At 41.5% G+C, this 20,682-nt stretch overlaps 1 protein-coding gene and 1 non-coding gene across 2 annotated transcripts; one reads left to right on the top strand and one right to left on the bottom strand.

Moving 5' to 3' along the window:
• Positions 1 to 10,455: 10,455 nt before the first annotated feature.
• On the top strand, positions 10,456 to 10,527 carry trnaw-cca (transfer RNA tryptophan (anticodon CCA)). The gene has a single exon. It is a non-coding gene; the product is annotated as a tRNA-Trp (tRNA).
• Positions 10,528 to 11,584: 1,057 nt separating this feature from the next.
• pwwp2b (PWWP domain containing 2B) lies at positions 11,585 to 20,182 on the bottom strand. Its single transcript, XM_063875489.1, has 3 exons — positions 19,812 to 20,182; positions 15,918 to 17,642; positions 11,585 to 13,317 (listed from the first exon to the last, which is right to left on the bottom strand). Exons 1-3 carry the CDS (start codon positions 19,949 to 19,951, stop codon positions 13,311 to 13,313), a joined length of 1,872 nt encoding a protein of 623 aa, XP_063731559.1. The 5' UTR covers positions 19,952 to 20,182; the 3' UTR covers positions 11,585 to 13,310.
• Positions 20,183 to 20,682: the final 500 nt, after the last annotated feature.

Below are 20,682 nucleotides of genomic sequence, written 5' to 3'. Positions count from 1 at the left end.
CCGATACCTGATTGTACAGTTACTTACTCTGTTCTGCTCTAACGGACAGAATCTTGCCTATCTTATCTCGCCGTTTCTGTCTAAAACACTCCTTCTACACCCTTGGATATTTGTTTTCTTCTGGTTTCATGCTATCAGCAATAGAAATGTAATGAATAGCCATTCATTCACTTTAAATTCTCCAAACAATGGGCCAAAAGTAGGAGGCTACCATATTAGCCATGTCCAACACAATCCATTTTTAGATAACCCTGCTCTGCTGCAATATAAGGGGCTCTACAGACTGCAGCGTCATGGTTTATAACTGTGAGAAAACACTGGCAGCTATGTTCCCTTGAATATAAGGGTATGGGTCCACTTTTTCCCAAGAGAATGCAACCCTTTCACATGCTTGTGTGTACATTAAAACCGTTTTTGGTTGCTGTAATAATTATTTTCTTTCCCTTGGGGCCACTAACAGTCCCCACTCTAAGATAAGTGGGCTTCATTTGAAGGTTTTTTATATAATTTTCCGTTTCTTGTTAATAGACACTTTACATGTTGAGCAGTTGGGTAGGGACATTAAGACAGAGATGAGTCAGCAACTTAAACCTACATTTACAGAAATGGTCTCAGCAAACTTAAGATTTACTGCTCAATGCAGCTCTGACCTATTCATACACCACATCCAAACCAGAATGACCAAATCAGTTCTTGACTATTTTAACTAATAGTCAAAATCAGCAGTCACGCAAAACTGGAGTCAGACAACTTGGATTTTGTTGTTTGATCGCTTTTTTGTTGTACATCTCAGATTGTGTGTTTGATTCTTCAAATGTCAAGTGAACAAGGAGGCCTTTTGAACCCAACATACTGCTGGTATCAGAATTACGGTTGAAATACGTTCAAAGTTTTCAAGGTGTCTCCTTATGTCAATTGCAAATAAATGGATTCCAGTTGGCTTTGAGGCAGCATTCCAGACAGCAATCGGATCATCAAATACATCATGTATAAACACAACTGGTAAATCAGGTTGTTTAAATGAACCAAAGTGTAAAGAGAACAACTGTGATGATGGATGGGTACAAAATCCGAACATGGACATTGTAATCTCGAATGCGAACATAAGCTTGGTTGTGGCCATTTTCAATTTGGCACCTGTAGCAGCCCAAACCATTATCAAAAGGCGCTAATCCACTGGATCCTGTTAACCACACACACACACACACACACACACACACACACACACACACACACACACACACACACACACACACACGACCCACTTACCCCCCCCCCCCCCCTTCAGACTTAATTAGATTGCAGTCTGTTCAGAGGAGAGAGTTTGGGAGCCATCCGGGCCTCCAGTAAGCGCCTGTTGTGGTGCTGCAATGTTAATAGTCCTGGATTAGTGAGACAATGGAGGTGGTGCTGGGATCAAGCTGTGAGGAGGCAGGGCTACAGATGGGATCAGCATAGCTGCAGGGTCGGGCTGAACCCACGCACAAGCACACACATGGGACCACGGAGTCCACGCAAGTGTGCAAAAATCTACAAAAGCTCTGACAGTGCATGCACACACTGCTGTCTTGCACATTTACACCAGCGTGAAGAATCACATTATCACATCGCAAAGTCCCAGAACAACACATTCCATCCTCAAGTCCGAACACACAACACCTAATCAATTTTTTACAGACATCATCTCCATTGTCACGTATCACATTATCACGTTGCGGAGACGGACACATTTCGGGTTTTAGATCTGTAAACAAGATTTCCAATCCCTAATCTGAGTGTACGGTTCACAGAGGGGAACACAATCTGTGTCTGTATCTGACTCAAAGTGTGTGAGTCGATGATCTTGGAATGTCCTCTTCTATTGTGTCTGATGCCTTTGATGTTGGCAACATGCTGTCATCAGAAATAAAAGACAGATAAAGAAGGAGCCAGGAAACCGGAGGGCACAACACACAGATTTGGGGGTTCACTTTGAAAAGCCAAACAGTAAAAGATAGCAGCAGATAAGTGACGCAGTAAAAATCACCACATGTAAGGGTTCTGCTTCTGTGTGTGTGATCATAAATGAAGAGAAGAACAGTAAGAAGGGACTTTGGTGATGACAGAAGCTGTAAAAGGTTACATATTAGGATATTAACACACTCTGATCAAAGCATGTGCCAACAACCCTCTAATGTAAACAAGCGCCTCCAACGTATTTCTGGTAATTATGTTTCAGCCTGTTACAAAGCTGGTATGGCACACACACCTTAGGGCAGGCTTAGTGGGGAAATGAATGTCTGTCTCTGTTTCAATGTGAATAAATAATCATCTGTAGACCTGAGTTAAAATGTGATTAGCTCATCACCAAGAACAACAAAGGGTTTCATCAAGGATTTTTAGAATGGCTCATAAATGTTCATCCCAGGACACCCTCTATTTTTCACAGTATGTTCTAAGTTGATTTCTTCTTGCGTGCGTGCCCAGCTAGGGGTGGTTAAACCACACACATCTTCCTCTGTTTATGTGCTGAACTTATTAACTGTAGGTGTAATGAATGATGAAGGCTTCCAGTGTCGCTAACAGCATGCCTGTTCACCACTGGTAATTAAGTCAGGATGCACCTGTGGTGGCCCTTGTTGAAGCCATGTTAGAAGTAAAAGGCAAGTGCTCTGTGCAGTCGGCCAATGTGCAGCAAAATGTAATGATGTATCCTAGTGGAGTGACCCTCCACTAGAGAAAACAAGATGCAGAGCAATACAGGCTTCCCTTCATGCTAGAAAACGTTTTGTTCCGGTTGCCCTCTTATGCATCTGGTGCCCCTTTTTATTAGTTTTGCCTTAATGCAATTGAGACAGCGTGAGTTTGCATTTGCTGTTTGCTATAGGCAGATACCCCAACCAGTGGCAAGGGAAAAAAGAATCAATCATTATTTTATATACAATTTTTATACATCCTGATTTCATCCTGTTTAGCCTACTTGAACCATTATGGATTAGTTTGAAATGAATTTACTTACTGCTAAATAGCAAACCCTTTCTAATTAACAGTCTACCGCCATGCTAGCAGCTCTTAGGAACAGAGCTGCTTTGAGCTAAAGTTAATGTTAGCCTGCTGATGTTTAGCAGGTATATTGGTAACCATATTTTTATTCTATTTCGTTTAGCATGTTAGCATCCTAATATGCTATCTACCACCAAATAGTACAGCTGGTACTAACAGAAATTCGTTTTATAGGTATTTGTTCATTAACCTGTATTGGTAATACATTATAAGTCAGGGGATCACCAATGTAAGCAGCATTCTGTTGCACCCTGAATATCTTTACAATTACAATTTTATGGCAATCCCTTTTATCTAAGCTGATATACTCCTGGACCAGAGTGTAGAACCCACCCCACATGACGCTGGTGTGGCTAAAACACTACAATGTTCATGTTTTTCACATAATTTACAGGCTCAAATAGCGTTGTGTTTGAAATGAGGCAAACACATTGTCATTGGGTGAAATGTGTAATAATCTGTGTGGGGAACAAATAAGTTATTCAGCGATGATATGATTCCCTTTATTACCCTCCCTGTGTACTCTGGCTCTTGGCTACATGTGAGCAGAGCAAACACAGAGGTGTGGGGAGTCTGTTTCATTTCCTGTTCTAAGAACACACTCATGTTACATTCAAGTGTATTCATCTGTAGATGAACCACACTTGTGTGTTGTTTGTGAGAGGACAAATGGCAAGAAGGGGCCACAATGGCATGTTGTACATCAAATTAAAATACAGTTAGATTCTATCAACCAAAGCCGTCTCAAACCATAGACACATTTACCAAGGATAATTTAGAATGGAAAATAGAAAGATTTAACAAACAAATAAGTCATTTTAGCATTATATATATTGTTTCCATTCCATCCAAGGTCATTCGAGAAGCATTTAAGATGCAGCTAGCTCTCCATAAATCCAACGTGACCTTTTAACTATTCTACTTCTTCATGCTGTACTTCCTTCAAGGAATACACACGCCTTCTTGGTGAGATGCAGCTGCTACAATGGGCTGTTATGCAATCATTACTCAGCCTCGTCAACATTGTCCTGTGATTTTGTTTTTCACACAGACTCTCTTACCTACTATGGTGACACTGGTTTAAAACCCTTGAGGATGTTTCGCCTGGCTTTGGCTTCTATACCAAGAGGGCCAGTGGACAATAGAGGAGGTGGTAAACAGGAGGTGAATAAACAGAAGAAAGAGAAGGCCAGATGGGACTAAGACAAAGGCTTTAATGGTCCATCTACTGTTGGGAAAGAAAAAGTAACCTACATGAAGATTCCTACAAGTCTTAAAAACAAATTTCATAAGGAGATGCTGAGGAATTGCTCATGATTTCTCCATGTTACATATCTCTGTGTTTGTGCCCATCCCCCTTTTAGTCCCTGCAGTGAGAGCCGGCAGGCTGGTGAAGTTGGGGGCAGGGCGGCTCTCTTTTCTTTCAGACTCCAGAGCCTGCTCACAGCTGCTCAAGGGGGCCCGAGGCTGCTGCTGCTGCTGCCGGGCAGAACCACAGCCACATCCTGCAGGATTCACTGAAGAACTCATGCACCCTGCAGCCACAAACCGGAACAACCTGGAAAAAGACGGCCTTGACAAAGAAAGAACTGATGTTTACTCTAACTGTCCGCAGTGTTAATATTTGAAGAATGAAAGAGTGGCTGCATGGGCTTGAAGAAAGACACAAACGCTCAGTTTAAAGGTTTAAAGTCCATCATAAGTAACGACTGCTTCCTGACTGGGCCCAAACTGTTGACACCCAGGTCACAAGGCTTGACCTGTCATGTAAATTGTTGAGCAGAACCGCACCCAGGTCCTTGAGACATGTATCTTCCTGGAATTACTTTGCAAGTTTGGAAAAGGCATGTCTTATACAAGATAATGTGGATTTTTTAAGCAACATCTTAATGCTGCTTAATGTGCTTGATCAGAATACCTGTATTTATTAGGCTTGCTGTGTTTATGTAAGGACCACATAAAGCAATGCAAATCCCTTGTACTGTATGTATCAACCTACTTGGCATTTTACAAGGTTTTAGTCCAACAGAGGGGAAGTTTTCACTCTTACAGCAAAGGAACAGTGCAGACACAAGGCACAAATAAGTTCAGTAGAGTATAATATAAAAATAAGAGGAAATCACAAATTAACAAAACAAAATCAATACTTTTTTTCAACTCTAAGCTCAAATATTTAAATAAATGAAAGACAATGACCCAGTTAAAGTGTTAATTATCCTGATCACACAGCAAAGGCGACAGACAAAGAAGGAGAGGCTGTTAATGAGAGGCTGTAATGATCAAACCCTGAATGATTAACTTGGATCAATAAATCGACCTGATTTAAATAAAAAGGCCCGGCCAGCAAACTGAGCCTGTCAATGCAGATGACAGGAGTGAGAAATGACAAAGGAGGAGAGCGCTCTCATGCACGGCCCTGGACACGCACCAAGGCCTTGTTTTTGAAGCCACCATGACTTTTGCCTGGCAATTCCGGGACAGGTGGAACATGTCGTAGAAACAAAAACACATCAGGCTGGATGCTTTCCATTTTCCACATGACTATAAAGCTTAGAGCTGTAGATTTTCACACACAAAGAGCAAAGGCATCCTCCGTGGTGAATGAAGCGGAAACCACATCCTTACATGTGTGTATTTGCATTTGTGATACAGGTCTAATTAGTCCAAATGAAGGCTAGGTTCTTTGTCTCTGTGGGTTTTTCCACAGTAGCGTGATGAGTTAGTAAGTGATGAGTTAGTAAGTGATGAGTTAGTCTTATAAATAAAATACATTCAAGATTATAATTTGACTTTTAAACTCTTAAGTCAGTCAGGAAAAAATATAAATGCTCATTGGCTTACATTTAAAAAAGAGTGAAATATGTGAATTCAAATTAAAACTTTATTTCTCAAGCCCCCTTTCACATTGGACCAAACCCCATTAAAATGGGCATTTTCCGCACTTATGGTAACCATCATCCGGTCAAACACGTTCAGTTAAGATAACATAACTCCTGCTACAAAGTGTGGATAATCCATTTCTATCTCACCATTTTTCAACTCTTCTTTTGTTTAATTCCAATTTTCCCGCCTTTTCGGGAGCAATGCTATGTGATGCATTGAAGTTAATGTACTGTATATAAGATATATATATTCAAAAGCCACCTAAAACAATTTAGTCATTAAGTCATTTCTCTGATCCTCGTAAATAACCCTTCATTTAAACTCGACAGAAAAAAATAGAACTCACCAAAACTGGGACTTAACATCAATCAGATTGGTCAAATTATTGGACAATTCCATAAAAATGTCAGAAAAGACAACAATGTAATCTTAGTTTTCCTCTCACAGACACACTGATTTTGTAGAGAAAAGGGGATTAGCAAATAATCTGATTTATTACCTCATCAATTTTACTAAATGAATACTAGACGTTGTATTATGAGTATTTAAAATATTTTAATGATGACCAACTTTATTCTAATCCTGGCAGAATTGGGCTTCTGTACTTGCAAATATCCAGTTATATAGTAACATGATTATGTCCAATTAAACTAGTCTGCTACCTTCTTGAATACCCAAGTTTAAGCTAAATTCCGGAGAACACTTCCATTCACATCCGCATCATGTTTCTCCTTACACAGGACCACCCAAAGTGCCTAATCTGGGGGAGCAGACATGTCGTCTGAACAATGTCAAGGCAGGTTTGCTTTCTTAGCCTTGGCTCTGGGTGCTGTGCCTGTTCCTGTGAGCATCTCTGCACACAGACTCCTCCGAAGTTAATTACGGCCACAGCTTGCATGGAGGCATATCATTAGCAGTAATTGCACACAGCATCCCACTGCCATGTGCTTCCCTTTTTTGTCCCAGATTTACACTGCACTGATCCATGAAGCAGTAGTGCATTCACATTCACATGCTACAAATTGGAGCGTGGTGCATGGAGGGGAAGCAGTGATGCAACTACAGGCACTCTGTGTGGGAGCGGGTTCAGTAATGACGGGTTAGGGTTAGGCTTTTTTCTCGGGAAGTCAACTTCACTAAGGATCACTGAAAGCAGGGTTATTAAACTGGGTGAATTTTATCGTGATTACATATTATTTATCTGTTTCTTCTTGCTTTCAAACTCTCAAACCAGAGTTGACAGTTGCTGAAACAGTGAAAAGAGTAACAAAGGTGTACATTTAAGTAAAATAAGTGTTTGTTTGTGGAGAACTAGGGAGTGTATAAAACTGAGTGGGCAGGGACGGGTAACAAAATCACATTTCCAAAGAAAAAGAGCCTGTATTTGTTGAGTTACACAATAATACTATAATAAAACTGATTGGTAGGGTGACTTGTACTGTAGTTACAGCCTTCACACTGTTTGTGTCTTAATCTGGAGGCTTTCATTGAAGCATTCTAAGTGTACTTTTTGTACATCTTGTCATAAATGATAATTGTCCAAATCCATATTGGTTTTATTTATTTCAATGCATATCATGTCACATAGCATTTCACTGGAAAAGGTGCAACATTAAGCATGGTCACCCAGGTGTCATGTTTCTGCCCATGGGAGCAGAACCATACTCATGACTACTGTTGAGTCATTTGCCCCAGGAATGAATGCCAGTTTGTAAAGTTACCTACTGAAGGCAAAAGACTAACATCTGGCTTTTGTCCTCAATTGGTAAGGTTTTAGTTCAGTGGGGCTTAAGTCTAGGACTGGGTTTAAAAGAGGAAGGGGTAAAAACGCATCCAATTGGATGGTGCCGTTGACTTCAGGAAACGCGGGGATTACTGAGAGATAGAGCATGTTTGTTGTGTAAACATGTGTATGGGTGTATGTGTTTTCATATCAACAGTTGCTCCCTCTACTAAGTTGTGGAACTGGTCGGTGCATGATGAACCATAAACTGTACATTATCAAACGTAAATGCAATTACCCTGTATTAGATTTTGGTCAATAGTGGTAGCTGAGGCCTGTTTTAGAGACAGATCCACATCTGTATAAAGATGAAGCTCTTAGCTAACATTATATCTAGTGGGTCTCTGTTACAGTGTTACACAGAAAATTCCACTGCAAACACATTAAATATGAGCATATTAAGAAACACATTCACGATATGTTTATAAAAAGATAAACAAAAACAAAAAAAAATACTTTGCCCTTCTATATATCTATTGTTTTATAAGTTTGTACTTTTACCACACTATTAGTACTTCTGGTGAAGTAAACTATCAGTGTTTGGCTTGGTCATGGAGGAACTATGAATGAAACCATGTTAAAACCTACAAAGCCTGCTACTTTTTGTTAAATACTGAATATGTTTTCTGTAATTGATAGTGTTTTATCTAGTTGCATGTTTTCCTTTGTTGCACTGAGCTCTCAGAAGTGAACCAGTTGCTCATATTCAAGTTAATTATTTAAATATCCAAATAAAAATGCATTAAAAAGTTAATTTGATCCCAAAATCACAAATAATAATTGGGATATGAATACCAACATGCCCAGTATGATTACATTGGAGCAGACATCCCCACCCCCCCAAAGCCGCACAAGGGACACACAGTGGAAGCGATGTTGGCTCCACTTCAGTGAAAACTGCCCCCAGCATGATAAATCTCTCCACAGTGGTCACTGCTGTTTCTTTGTTTCAAACGTGCACAAGTATCTAAGCAAAAACAGTAACAGCCACAAAGCCCAACATAGACTCAGATGGTTAGGAGCGGCCTGCGGGAGGAACAGACCTAACACAAAGTAGGAAAACCAACACAGCTGTATGAAACAGAGGCAGCACCAGATGGGTTTATCTAAACTGTAAATCAGAGTTCTATTTCCATTGGGCTGTGCTGACCTTTTATATGTTAATGTTTAAATGTGAGCAGCAGACACTCCCGACAGATATAAAACAGCTTTTTTCACTGGGAGAAAGTTTTGCTAAAAGCTTTTTGAAGCTGGGATTCAGCTCCTAATAGCACATTATCACTGCTACCATCTTCATGTAGCTGAATATAAAATAATATGTAACTTCCTGCATTCAAATGTGAAGAACAACTACATATGTCATATATATAATGTATATATATAATGTTTCCTACAATTTTCAAACGTAGATATATTTGTTATTTTATTCAAGCTAACATTAGCGCAAGGTTACCATGCATTTTTCCGCATTGTGTTTGTCTGTCTGTCAAAAACGCTTTCATCCACTTTAAAGCTTAAATGTTTTCACAGTAGCTACTTAAAAAAAATGTAACTCCATGTTTTAACTGGATGATGGACTTAAGTCATCGAAAAACTAGTTATCACAAGCTAAGTAGCTTTAGCAAACATTAGCAGCCAAACAGCGTTGATGAAACAAAGCTTAAACACAAAACTGCTTTGCTTTTTTTTTTTTTTACCACTTTTAATGACCAGGTATGTTTGTTTAGAGAGGAGGAGACCTCTGTGGATGATTCCAGACCTGGTAAAAACTTTCTGGACACTGGATTTGGGAGTTATAATAAACAAGCTGAGCCAACGTTAACTCCCAGTCCCACAGTCCTGTGTTTGCTGTAGCAAGTCAGAAAAAGGTTCACTGTTTGTCAAAGAATACAATAAAATGTATTAAAAAATGTTTTATAACTGTAATTAAAGATAATTGTCCATAGTACATATGGACAATTACTGTACTAAACCGGATAAAAGGCATTTGTGTGTTTCTTAAGAGAGTGAAGGCTTTTCAGGCAATTGTGAATTCTCAAATTTCCGACCTGAATAACTACCCGATTGCAAATTAAATGCAGCAGCAGAATGCTCAATGTCCTAAAAGGGTATACATTGATACAGTTGTATTGGTATTAAACTCTAAACTAGTTGCTACAGCAGTAATTCAGGCCTTTAACACCCAAACGGGTCTATTTTTAGAATTTCAGTTTTATTTCATACACAATAGTTTTCCATTTCCCCCTGTTAAATCAGTCAGTTTGCTTTAGGGCAGCTGTGGTGGAATGGAAACTGAGTATAGAGTTATGAAATGTCTGACAGTAGACAGAGTCAGGTCAGTGGTATGAAATGAGAGCAGGAGAGGGGGGAAGGGAGAACTACAGCTGGGCCTCTATAGCAAAATGATCTGATCAGTAGACTGTCAGACCAGGGTCCCCTCACCTTCACCAGCCCATATCCAGTGAGCTGAACACATTATGCAACAGACATACTTTATTACTCCTCTTTATGATGCAGTAGCTACAAATCAGCAAATATAGACTGGCCACAGCTGAGGAAGAGTCTGTGAGATGGCTGAGAGCAGAGAGGGTTATAGTGATTGAAGGAAACAACCAAATTGATTTTGTTGAAGAGACCTTGTTGTGTTTGATGAAAGCGTAATTTTAGGTTTTAATTTACTGTAAAATGTTTCCAACATCAAATAAGCACAGAGAGATTACAGCCAATTTAGTGAGTGCCCACTACCAGACTCTGTGGCGCAACGGTAGCGCGTCTGACTCCAGATCAGAAGGTTGCGTGTTCAAATCACGTCAGGGTCATTGTTTCTATTGGATTTCCAAACGGTGATCATGTAATGTTTATCTTTTTACCACGGAGCCTGAAATAATTCACCGAACCTGCACATGACCACGGAACGACTGTGTGTCCATTTTTGTTGCTAGCCTCACCTTGTCTGGGCATCATCAGTCAGTACAAAAATATGATTGTGTCTTTAGCTGAGATGTAGTTAGCTGTTGATAAGGCTCATAGGAAAATTATATATATTACATGTATCAATCCTCTGCCTTTCAAATACAAATGTGGTTACAACAAGAAATATCTTTTATTTTTGAAGCTGTACTGCAATAAGAACATCCAGCTACTGAGGCAGAAATTAAGTGACTGGTCAGTCAGTAGGATAGGGCAAAATCCTAACAGTGTCCTTCATTTCCCATAATGCAACAGGGAATCTATCATTAGAGACCAACTTAAACATGCTTCTTTAAAAAGCCACCCAATATGGGTTTATGATAAACTGAGCCACATCCAAAATCGGATTCATTGATAACATTTTGAAAAGCTCCCATCAGTTAGTAAAACATTTTCTTCTAGCTGTAGAATGAGTACTACATCAGTAAACTGACATTAGTGAAAGGGTCCTTTCCCACACCTTAAAGATGAAAGGTAAGGTTTGAAATTAGTGAAATGCCCCCTTCTTTTGAAGCTGATCAACTTGTGGTAGTTTCCTTATCACAAACGTAAATCCTTTATTCAGACAATTTTGCACATTTCTTCACAGACGCCACTTTAAAATATAACATCAAAGACTGCAATTTGTCAAATTGTCGTCTATTCATTGCACTTAGTTTTTTTTCTTTTATATATTACATTTGGTGTAATTACTTGTCTTTATTCTTTTATAAATACTAAATCATTTATTAATATGTTCTTTTTATAATCATTTTTGACCTTCTCTAACGACTTATTTTCAGCATGTGTAAACGTACCTGGCAAACTTGATTCTGATCTGAATATTAAGCAATGCTGAACCCCTCAACTTTAGCAATTCAACCATGACATTATGATGACAAAGGGATCCATCCACAACAGCACAGGTATTGCTTTATATTTTATTTTATGTACAGTACATGTAAAAAAGAAAACAAAAAAAAGTAGCCAATAACATTGACCAACATGGGCAACAGTAGACAGCCATGTTGCTCATATACGGGGAAAACCTGCCTGGCCGTTTCCGCCTCTCAGGCAAATATATGCTGAGACTCTCTTACTCGCCGTTGTGTAAGGCTGCCTGGAAACTAGCCGGGACTTGACAGCAAACAGTCAAACCCCAGATTATCGAAATGGGAGGAGTGCATTTCATGCCCCCCTAATAAACACACGTCACTCTTTGACAAAGGATGAGCTGCTTTCAGTCTCCATGTGAGCCAAGTGTTCCTGACGGGCAGGAGGGAGACGGGCTGGTTGGCCCGAGCGTGACTGTGTGCAATATTCTGTTTGTTTTTTTTTAATACAGACCGGGATTTGCTTGGCAGCCTCTTGCCTTCACTGCCCACCCCCTCCCCCTATTCCAACAGTGCTGCTTTCAACACAAAGGTCACTAAAGGTCAGCGTTGCAGTCTGCTTCTCTGCCAATAACTCTGACTAGTAGCGAGCTCCTCCTCAGCAGTTGGATTCACAGTATTCTTACAGCATGTCTTCTCCCACTCATAAAGCTTTAACTGATAATGCATAGGGGGCTTTTGACACGTTTGTTCACCCATGTTTCTCCAGTGGAAATGTTGTTGTAGTGTGTGTGTGAGCTGAGAGAGAAAACGCACTCAAAGTCGAGAATACAGTGTACACAACCATCCGTGTCTGGTGTCCCCAACAATCGCACAATAAAATAAAACAAAGAAAGGGGTTTTTTTTGTATCTCCAAGGCCATGGATAGTCAACCACAAGGCTTCTGAACTCCCCTGCTGCCTATCAGGGCTGTATCTCGCAAATAGTGTCTCAGACAGTGAGCTTACAGCAGGCCACCAAGGTACAGATAAAGTGCTTTTTTTTCTTAAACGTGACGCTTTAAATAAAGTGATGTAAAAATGTATCTCAGGAAAATAAAGAGTTGAAAGGGGAAGGGTGGGGGGTTTGATGACATGACACTCCTAAAGTTAGAAATGAAATGGAAGAGACACATCATGTTTCTGGAAAGGAATAGAATTCAGTATAAATACATCCACAAATCCATCGAACGGTGCAGAGGGATGGAACACGGGTCGCTAGGAGAGCGGGAACAGTCACTACTTCGCCGTTCACATTTTCAGAAGTAAGAGGATTCGTGGTAAGACTTTTTAAACCGTGGTCAAAATGTTCATGTCCAAGTAAAGTGTGTGTGTGTGGGGGGGGGGGGGGGGGGCGGGGATTCCTTTGAAGACGAGTTAACCCTCGCAGTGAACACATCGGCAGCGAGGATAATGACAGCAGCAGACTTGGAGGTTTTTCACAAGATTGTAGTAGACTCATAATAAACCATGACAGATAATAAATACATTTGGGTCCTTGTAGTGTTGGCTCTATTTGAAATATGATGAAATCTAGAAAACAAAATATAAGGAGGAATAGTTGAGCATGAGATGCCTGGCCTTTTTTTTTTTTTTTTGCTCCCTTATCCAGTCTCAACAAAAATCCACCTTGGCGGCCATTTTTTCCACCAGCCTTGTGAAGGAAAAAAAAAAAAACGGCATATAAATTGTAGCCGTGGCAACCGCACGTACTCCCTCCTGGGTCTTGATGACACAGTGTGAGAATTCAGGAAAACCTCGGAGAACGTTCTCTTTAGTCCTCAGCTTCTACAGGGAGAAAGAGAAGAAAGAGCACAGAGTCAAGACAATGAGCAAACACGGCCGGTCATATATCGTGAGCAGGAGGTTTTTTCAGCAGTCATGTCAGTCAACTGAAGGTTATGGAAGGGAACGTCAGCTGTTTTAAGGCGGGCTGAAATCTCTGCATAGCTCACAGAGTGAGAAACACTCTTCCTTTACAAGCTCTGGAAAAGGTACCAAATAAAGGCTTGTCTGGGCTCCTTACTCCTTGTACAATCTACCACCAGCCACTGAGTCAACAGCAGGTCTGGGAGCAGCCTGCCCGTCATCTCAATCAAAAGACAATATTTAACCTTTGAGTGTGTGTGTTGCTGCAGGAGAAATGCACTGAGGAACCAGGGGAACAACTCTGCATAGCGACAGAGCGACAACATTACTGCTTTGTGGTGGAAAAACCATTCAGATTGTTAACCTAAATATACTAATACCACACTGTAAAAGTACTAAATTTCAAGTAAAAGTACTACATCGAGTGCGGTACTTCAGTAAAAGTATTTAAGTACGATTAGGAAAATGTACTTAAGTACTTCAAAAAATATCTCAATAAATAAGATATTTAATTTTTAGCAAAAGCAGCAAATGTTCACATTTAAGAAGCTGGGACTGTGAAATATATCTGAACAGAAGATTTGCTGCCTCTGTTAACCCACTCATTGTTTAAGTTACATAAATATAATGTTGGATGGTTTAATCTATAGCAAATAATCACATTTTAAAAGTGTTGTGTATCAACATCAAAAAGTAAATTTGATTCCTGAATGTAGTAGAGTAGAAGTATAAAATAGTTTTAAATGAAAATACTTGAGAATTTAAGTGCACACAAATACCTTAAATGTGTACTTGAGTAAATATACTTTCCCCCTCTGTATGCAGTGATACTTTAGCTTGACTCTCATCGGTACAGTCTATTTTCCATTTAAGCTACCACTAATGCTCTGCTCCTTTCTTTCACAGCACCTCCTTCATGGCATTAACGCGGCTGGTGCCCTGAGGCTGGAACGGCACAGCTTAGTATTTGTTCAATAAGCAGGTTGGTGCGGAATCGTGTTCACTGAGCTCACACTGCCCTGAACATGACCAAATCAGCTGCTTTGAAAGACATGTAAGGATAGGGCAATGGGACCTGAGAATCAGAATTCACAGTAACAGTACCTTTAGAAGACACAGAATACTACATCCTGAAGCTTAAATAGTCTAAACACAAATTGAAATATATTTTTTGAACACATAGCAACTTTAAAGTCTGAATTTTAGTCTCAAAATTTAAAAACCTTTCCGACACGTGGCCCTGACACCCATCCTCTTAGCGCCTCCTGCAGTGAGGAACATTTGAACTAGAAGTGATAACCCTTTAATGGGTGTCTCATTCAATCTGCAGGGTATTTTAGGGTATGGAAGGCCATTAGGATATCAGGGTTCTACTGTGCAAACATTTCGAGGATATGCAACCCTGGCAAAATACACATTCACTGACAATAATTCTTCTTCCTGTCTTTGCCTCGTCCCAACTGTTAGGTAGCAGCTTCTCATTCTAAGTCCACACTGATCGCCAGAATGTTAACGGCGGTAGCTGCTAGTCATACGAGCTGTCGCCTATAAATGTTAATTAAGTGAGTAACTTGATAACAGTCCAGAATTAAACCAGTCAGGTTAGACATCTCTCTGCACACTGCTTTGTACTCAGCCACAGATCCTGAAGATTTATGAGGAAAACATTTTTTTAGTGTGTTTTTAGTCAAGATATCAGATTGAGAGCATCCCGTCAGTTCTCAATCTCCTTGTGGAACTTTCATTAATGAATCAATAAAAGAAGCTGATCAACTTCATAGTTCAGTCGCTTGAGGAGACTCAATTTGTCAGATACAAATCTAAATTGCTTTTTCCTCTGCTGCTGTTTTGGGTCTTATTTAGCAGTTTTTTTTACAGGATGAGAGAGTTACTGTCTTTTCAGCCTTGACAATTTAACTGAATCAATCAAAATCCATCAAGTTCCTCCCCAGAGTTGAATGCTGAACACGTAAAATGGAATGCTAAATAGATACAGTAAGCATTTTGATACTGGTTTCAGCTTCATGCTGTCAAACCCCAACTGCAAAACTTCCAAAGAACTAGCATGTTGTCCTTTACTAGGTTCAAAGTGCAGCTTAAGTTTCATAACTATTTAGTTCTTTTTTTGTAAAGTCAGTTGAAATTATGCCAAGTGAAAGTTTATTGATAAAAAAAAAGAGATGGACTTCTTTATAGACTAAGTATAGATCCCTGCAAATGCCTGTGTGATACACTGCTAACTAAGCTGTTACCCTTGGTTGTTCACTCTTTATATTGTATGTTTTTCAGGTGAGGGGGCAAATTATATGTGCTTCTTCAATATCTGCCCTGTAACAAAGGGTAGGATGGTTTTCTCTGGGACTCTGGGGAGTACTGTCTTGAGTATACGTACTGTGCACCACTGCAGGTTAGAGATCAATAACGTTTTGGTCAATTTATTCACCAGCCAGCTATATTTTGGATGCATTCATCTGAAAAATGGTGTTCTACAACCACAGGTCAAGTCTGGACTGACCTACGTGTCACAGTGGGACAGCAGCGATGTGATCTCTGGGCTCATGTGGCCCACCGCCTTGGCTGCCTCCTGGATTGCTCTCCGGTACATCCCTTTCTTCTTGCGGTTGAAGCGGGACCTGAAGAGCTCCCTGAAGGGCGACAGTTTGGCAACGGAGAGTTGGGAGGTGGTGGGTGAACCGAACCACGCCACCTTGGCCTGGGGCCACTGGGCCTCGCAGCTGGCCGTCTCCTGTTTGCGGGTGCCACTGATGCTGAGGACGCGCGCGGGCCACCAGGGGAAGCCGTGAATCTTCCCCCACACGATGTCGCCCACAGCCACGGCGTGACCCTCTTCCGTTACGCACTTTGTCATGCTGCGGGTGTGAAGCCGCACAGTAAGCGGCGGCACTGTCTTACAGTCCTCCCGTGAGGGGACGGAAGACGAGGTGACAGACAGGTCTTCCCCCGGGGCCAGGTCGCAGAGTTCTGGTGAGGTGCCGTCAGAGCTGAAGGACTTGGACTCGTCTAGACTGTCGCTGCTGCACACTGACAGGCTAGAAGAATCTGCTTTACGCTTACGGAAATTTATAAGAAGGGTGAGGTCGCTGTGGCCCCGCTCCACCTCCTCTCCCGAACTCCCAGACCACAACTCCAGGGAGTTTTTACCTTCCCCCGAGTCGTCAGAGTGGGGGAGGCATGGCCCGGGCACCCTGGGGCTTCTTCTCCTGGTGCCTCCTACAAGTTCTGCCTCATACTCCAGCACACTGTCCTCACCCTCCCTCTGAGGGGGTCTCAAGTGGATCTTTGGAGAAGGCAAGTCCTGACCCACAGTTGTATAAGGCCTGGTTAGTTTGAGTTTGGGAATGGACACGGTCAGGCCAGACCTTGTTGCATCTAAAATGTGCCGCTGCTCCTTTGTGGGATCAGAAGGCATCTTGCCGTTTTCTCCCAGCCCGTTCAGCGCCAGTTGTTTGGGGCAGAAAGGCTTGACTGACCCGTGGACTCTTGCGGGGATCTTCATGACCTCCCCCTTGCCCTGAGGAGTGCTGTAGGAGATCTTTATGACAGGACTGTGGGGGATAACGTCACCTCCGGGGAACTTCTCCCCTTCGGGCTCCCCCCTTTTGTCCTTCCTGAGGCGCTTGTTGTCGAGGCTGGGGACATTTTCACGTCTCTTAGTGTCCTTGGCTGCAACAACATCCTCTTTTCTCGACGCGTTAGAGGAGGTGTCCTTGTCCTCGCCATCGTCATCGCTCTGTAGTGCATTCTCTTTTCTAGAAGACTTAGTGTTGCTCATGCCATCTTTGCTGTCCTCATCACTGTTCAGCGTGTTCTTGCACTTTTCACACAGTACCTGCCGTGGCCGTAGACGGATAGTACTCATGGTCATGCGGCCAGGCTCTCTCGTTCGCCTTTTCTTTCTCTTGATTGGTCGTGGAGGGGGCTGAGGTACCCATTGGCTGTAGCTGTGGCGCACCCATAAGGGCTGAGGGAAGGGGGCTCCTTCAAAATAAGGAGGGTAAGGAGTCTGTCCAGCGGGCACTGGTGTGGGTACAGGGCAGGGGAGAGGTGCAGTAGGTATACTGCTTTCTGGGAGACTATTTTCATCCTTTGGTCTGTGTGAAGCCTGGCTGGGAGATTTGGAAACCGGCTCCTCACTCAGAACTTCTGGGACTTCACAAGCCGGTGTAGATATCGGGAAGTCCCGGGTATCTGCTTTGAAATCTGGTAGACAGAACAGCCCAGTTCTGAAATGAAGCAAAGGGGAAGAAAAGCAAGAATAAATGAATAACTGTGTGTCTCATTGAGCTTCATTAAGAGGTTACTAAGACTGATACTCTTATGTTGTGCTTCTATTTAACCAGGACAGATCATTTAAGGCTAATGGGACGGCGAAAATCAAATACCTTGCCCTTTCAATTAAGCAAAAATAGAAAAGCATCCAATGTTGATTCAAGCGTTCCCTTTAAAAACAAAAGAAGAGGCACATACCATAATAAAAAAAACACCTCTTTTACTTTGACTTTACACTGCCTTCACTCTCCCTGTCACCTGTATGCTGAAAATTCTTTACATGTGGGGGTGGGGTTCGCAAGCAGCCAGGCAGTTATCTGTCCTGCTGCCCTAGGCCTCAAACATGGCGCAATAGTATCACTGACTCCCTTTGAGTGATTTTATGTGTTTTCTTTCGTGCGCTACGACCAGCAAACATATCCAAAGTAGGCCTATCTGCCAAGGAGCCTTTGAGAGGTGGCTGGCAGGCAACAGTAACATGGCTGTGCTGCTTTAGTCAGGAGACAGCAGACAAAGAGACTACAGGATGCCCAGGAACCCCCCTCCCCAACATCTGACTGAACAAAAACAATCCCATGAATCACTCGGGATTCAGAGATGTAGGGAAGGAGCCAGGAGATTTCAGTTTGTTTTTACATCCGTGTCTATTTGGGGCTTGTGTGTGGTGAGATTATTAATTAGTGCACATTTGGGGAGCCTGTTTCCCTTCCCGGGAGGAGTAGCTGGCAGGCACCTCCGAAATAACAGTCTCTTGGTGCGGCTTGTTCCTCACCTTTTTGTATCTGCACCTAAAGCAGCTGAATATTAGCCTTCACAGTAATTGACACGGCACAAACAGGGCTACCTGTGACAGCGAACAGGCAGTGCTAGATAAGCACAGCACAAGGACGCAGCATACGACCAGCCAGTCATGATTCACTGCGATGTGGCCATTTCACATTGTGTACATTGTAACTAGATACAAAAATCTGCCTGAATGATAAGCCTAGACGATGACATAAAAAAAACCGTAGAAGACAATGACAGGAAAGTATTTCCATGTACTGAAAAGGAAGAAGAAGTCAAATTTTGTCAGTGACAAGGCCTAAAATATGGGCCTATTTTAAGGTATTCCAGGGCCTCCCTTTTCCCTTTTGGGTGGGTTATTTTCAGTACAGCTTGAGCTCTCACATGAAAAACCATCTAAGCATACTAAGGGGCAAAGCTGTTCAGATTCTGATTGTACTCATCTATAAATAGTCTAAAGCCAGTGGCAGCACCAGGAGTCACATAAGGCTTATACATGTGACACACGCCAAGAGAAGCAGATAAGACATGACAATGATATATGTATGTCAGATTGTACATAAAGGTTTCTCATTCTGGCAGTACTGTGTTTTATATCTAACTGGCAGGAGTTGGCCTTTTATTGTGTAGCACAGAGCCTAAAATTGTCACTGGATCTTTTCAGAACCAGGTGTAAAGAAGAACTATTACAGTTTAAATTCCCTAAAACCCCCATGTATCTTTATGGACATTCTCTATTGTTTCTGCAGATCAAAAGTGACTGGTTATGAAGATCCATTTCTCAAAACTGCAATTAATAATAATAACAATAATAATAATTTTTGATTATTTAAATCACTCAAGACAATACGTACACAATGCTTTGCCCTGCATGTATGTATAAACATATAAAAAACACTAATCTACGGAACACTGTTCAGCCAAGGCCTGCCCTATTACTGGATACGTTGTAGCTGCTCTGTATTTGATTAGGCTAACAATAAGCTATAGATAAACCCACTGACATTAGCTATTGTTTAAGATAAGTCATTAACATTGTCTGTGGATAGGTGCACTGCAATTTTTACAAGCAATATGTCACCGTTATAACATAACGTATCTGACCATGTAATAATGAGCTTAAATGAAATCAGTTTGCCATTAGTCGAGCAGCTAGCAGATAGCTACCCTGTCAGCTACAATAACCTACTAGTCTTTTGTATGGAGGCCCAGTTAGCTATGAGCTAACTAGCTATCAGTTAGCTTTGGTTCGTTAGCATCCAAGGTAGGTTAGCTGTTACCTGAGTTTAGCAAATTAAAGATAAATGTACAAAGAGAACACTCGAAATGACACTCACTTTTTGTTGCAATCAAGTAATATCCCCGTATAGTTCCTCTCTCGGTAGGTAAGCGTCACCACCAGTGTATCGTTAACTATTTGATCGATAGTGACAGGTACCCGAGAGCCGGCCCGCAGCTCCTCGGCCACAGCCTCCATGTTTCCCGGCGTTTCGTGTCCGGCTCTGCGGTGCTCGATCCCCGCCAAGGGAGCCACGGTCGCTTCGGCTAAAGATCCGTCTCCCCTTCGCTATTGGAGCAGGAGGCTACACCAGGGCATAAAATGACGCCATCACCCCCACCAAGTCAATTACAACAGCACTGCCACCGCTGACATCACGCTCCCTGTGCTGGAGGAGCAGAAATCTCTCAAGACAAGGCCTCCCCTCTCTGTCTCACTTTGACTTGTTTTATGCTATTCATCCAGTACGGACTTTACCTCGGATATGCCATTGTTTTTCATAGCGAGAGGCTATGGGGTTTAGTACCCATTGTATACTATAAGTATAATGACAAACCTGATAAAGTGTGGATGCATTTTCTATTATGTTGTTAGCGATTTTGGACAAATGTGACCTCCAAATTTTGATAATATATACATCATCCAAATTAAACCACAGTTAGGTATACTTTCTGTGTTATTGTTTTAAATGCCCTTTAACATTATCATCTCATTTAGTACACTACTTGAAATTAACACTATTGCTATTTAGACTATTTTAACCTACAAAGTTGTGTTGGTCCTGATGTGAAAATAAAATAAATGATGGTTGTTGTTTAGTTTATACCCCTTATATTCCAAGCTTTTTTATTTAATGTAGGCTACAGTGTTTTAGGTCTGAGGGTTTTTTATGCTTATGCTATAATGTCTGCTGAATGTTACATATAACA

This window comes from Eleginops maclovinus, chromosome 22 (genome assembly GCF_036324505.1).
Source record: "Eleginops maclovinus isolate JMC-PN-2008 ecotype Puerto Natales chromosome 22, JC_Emac_rtc_rv5, whole genome shotgun sequence".
NCBI lineage: Eukaryota > Metazoa > Chordata > Actinopteri > Perciformes > Eleginopidae > Eleginops > Eleginops maclovinus.
This window is presented reverse-complemented; position numbering and strand designations above follow the sequence as displayed.

Excerpts from the sequence above, each read along its gene's own strand:
- pwwp2b (XM_063875489.1), bottom strand. The coding sequence starts at position 19,951 with ATGGAGGCTGTGGCCGAGGAGCTGCGGGCCGGCTCTCGGGTACCTGTC. Across the intron at positions 17,643-19,811 it reads TTACTTGATTGCAACAAAAA|AACTGGGCTGTTCTGTCTAC; the intron begins GTGAGTGTCATT and ends GCTTCATTTCAG.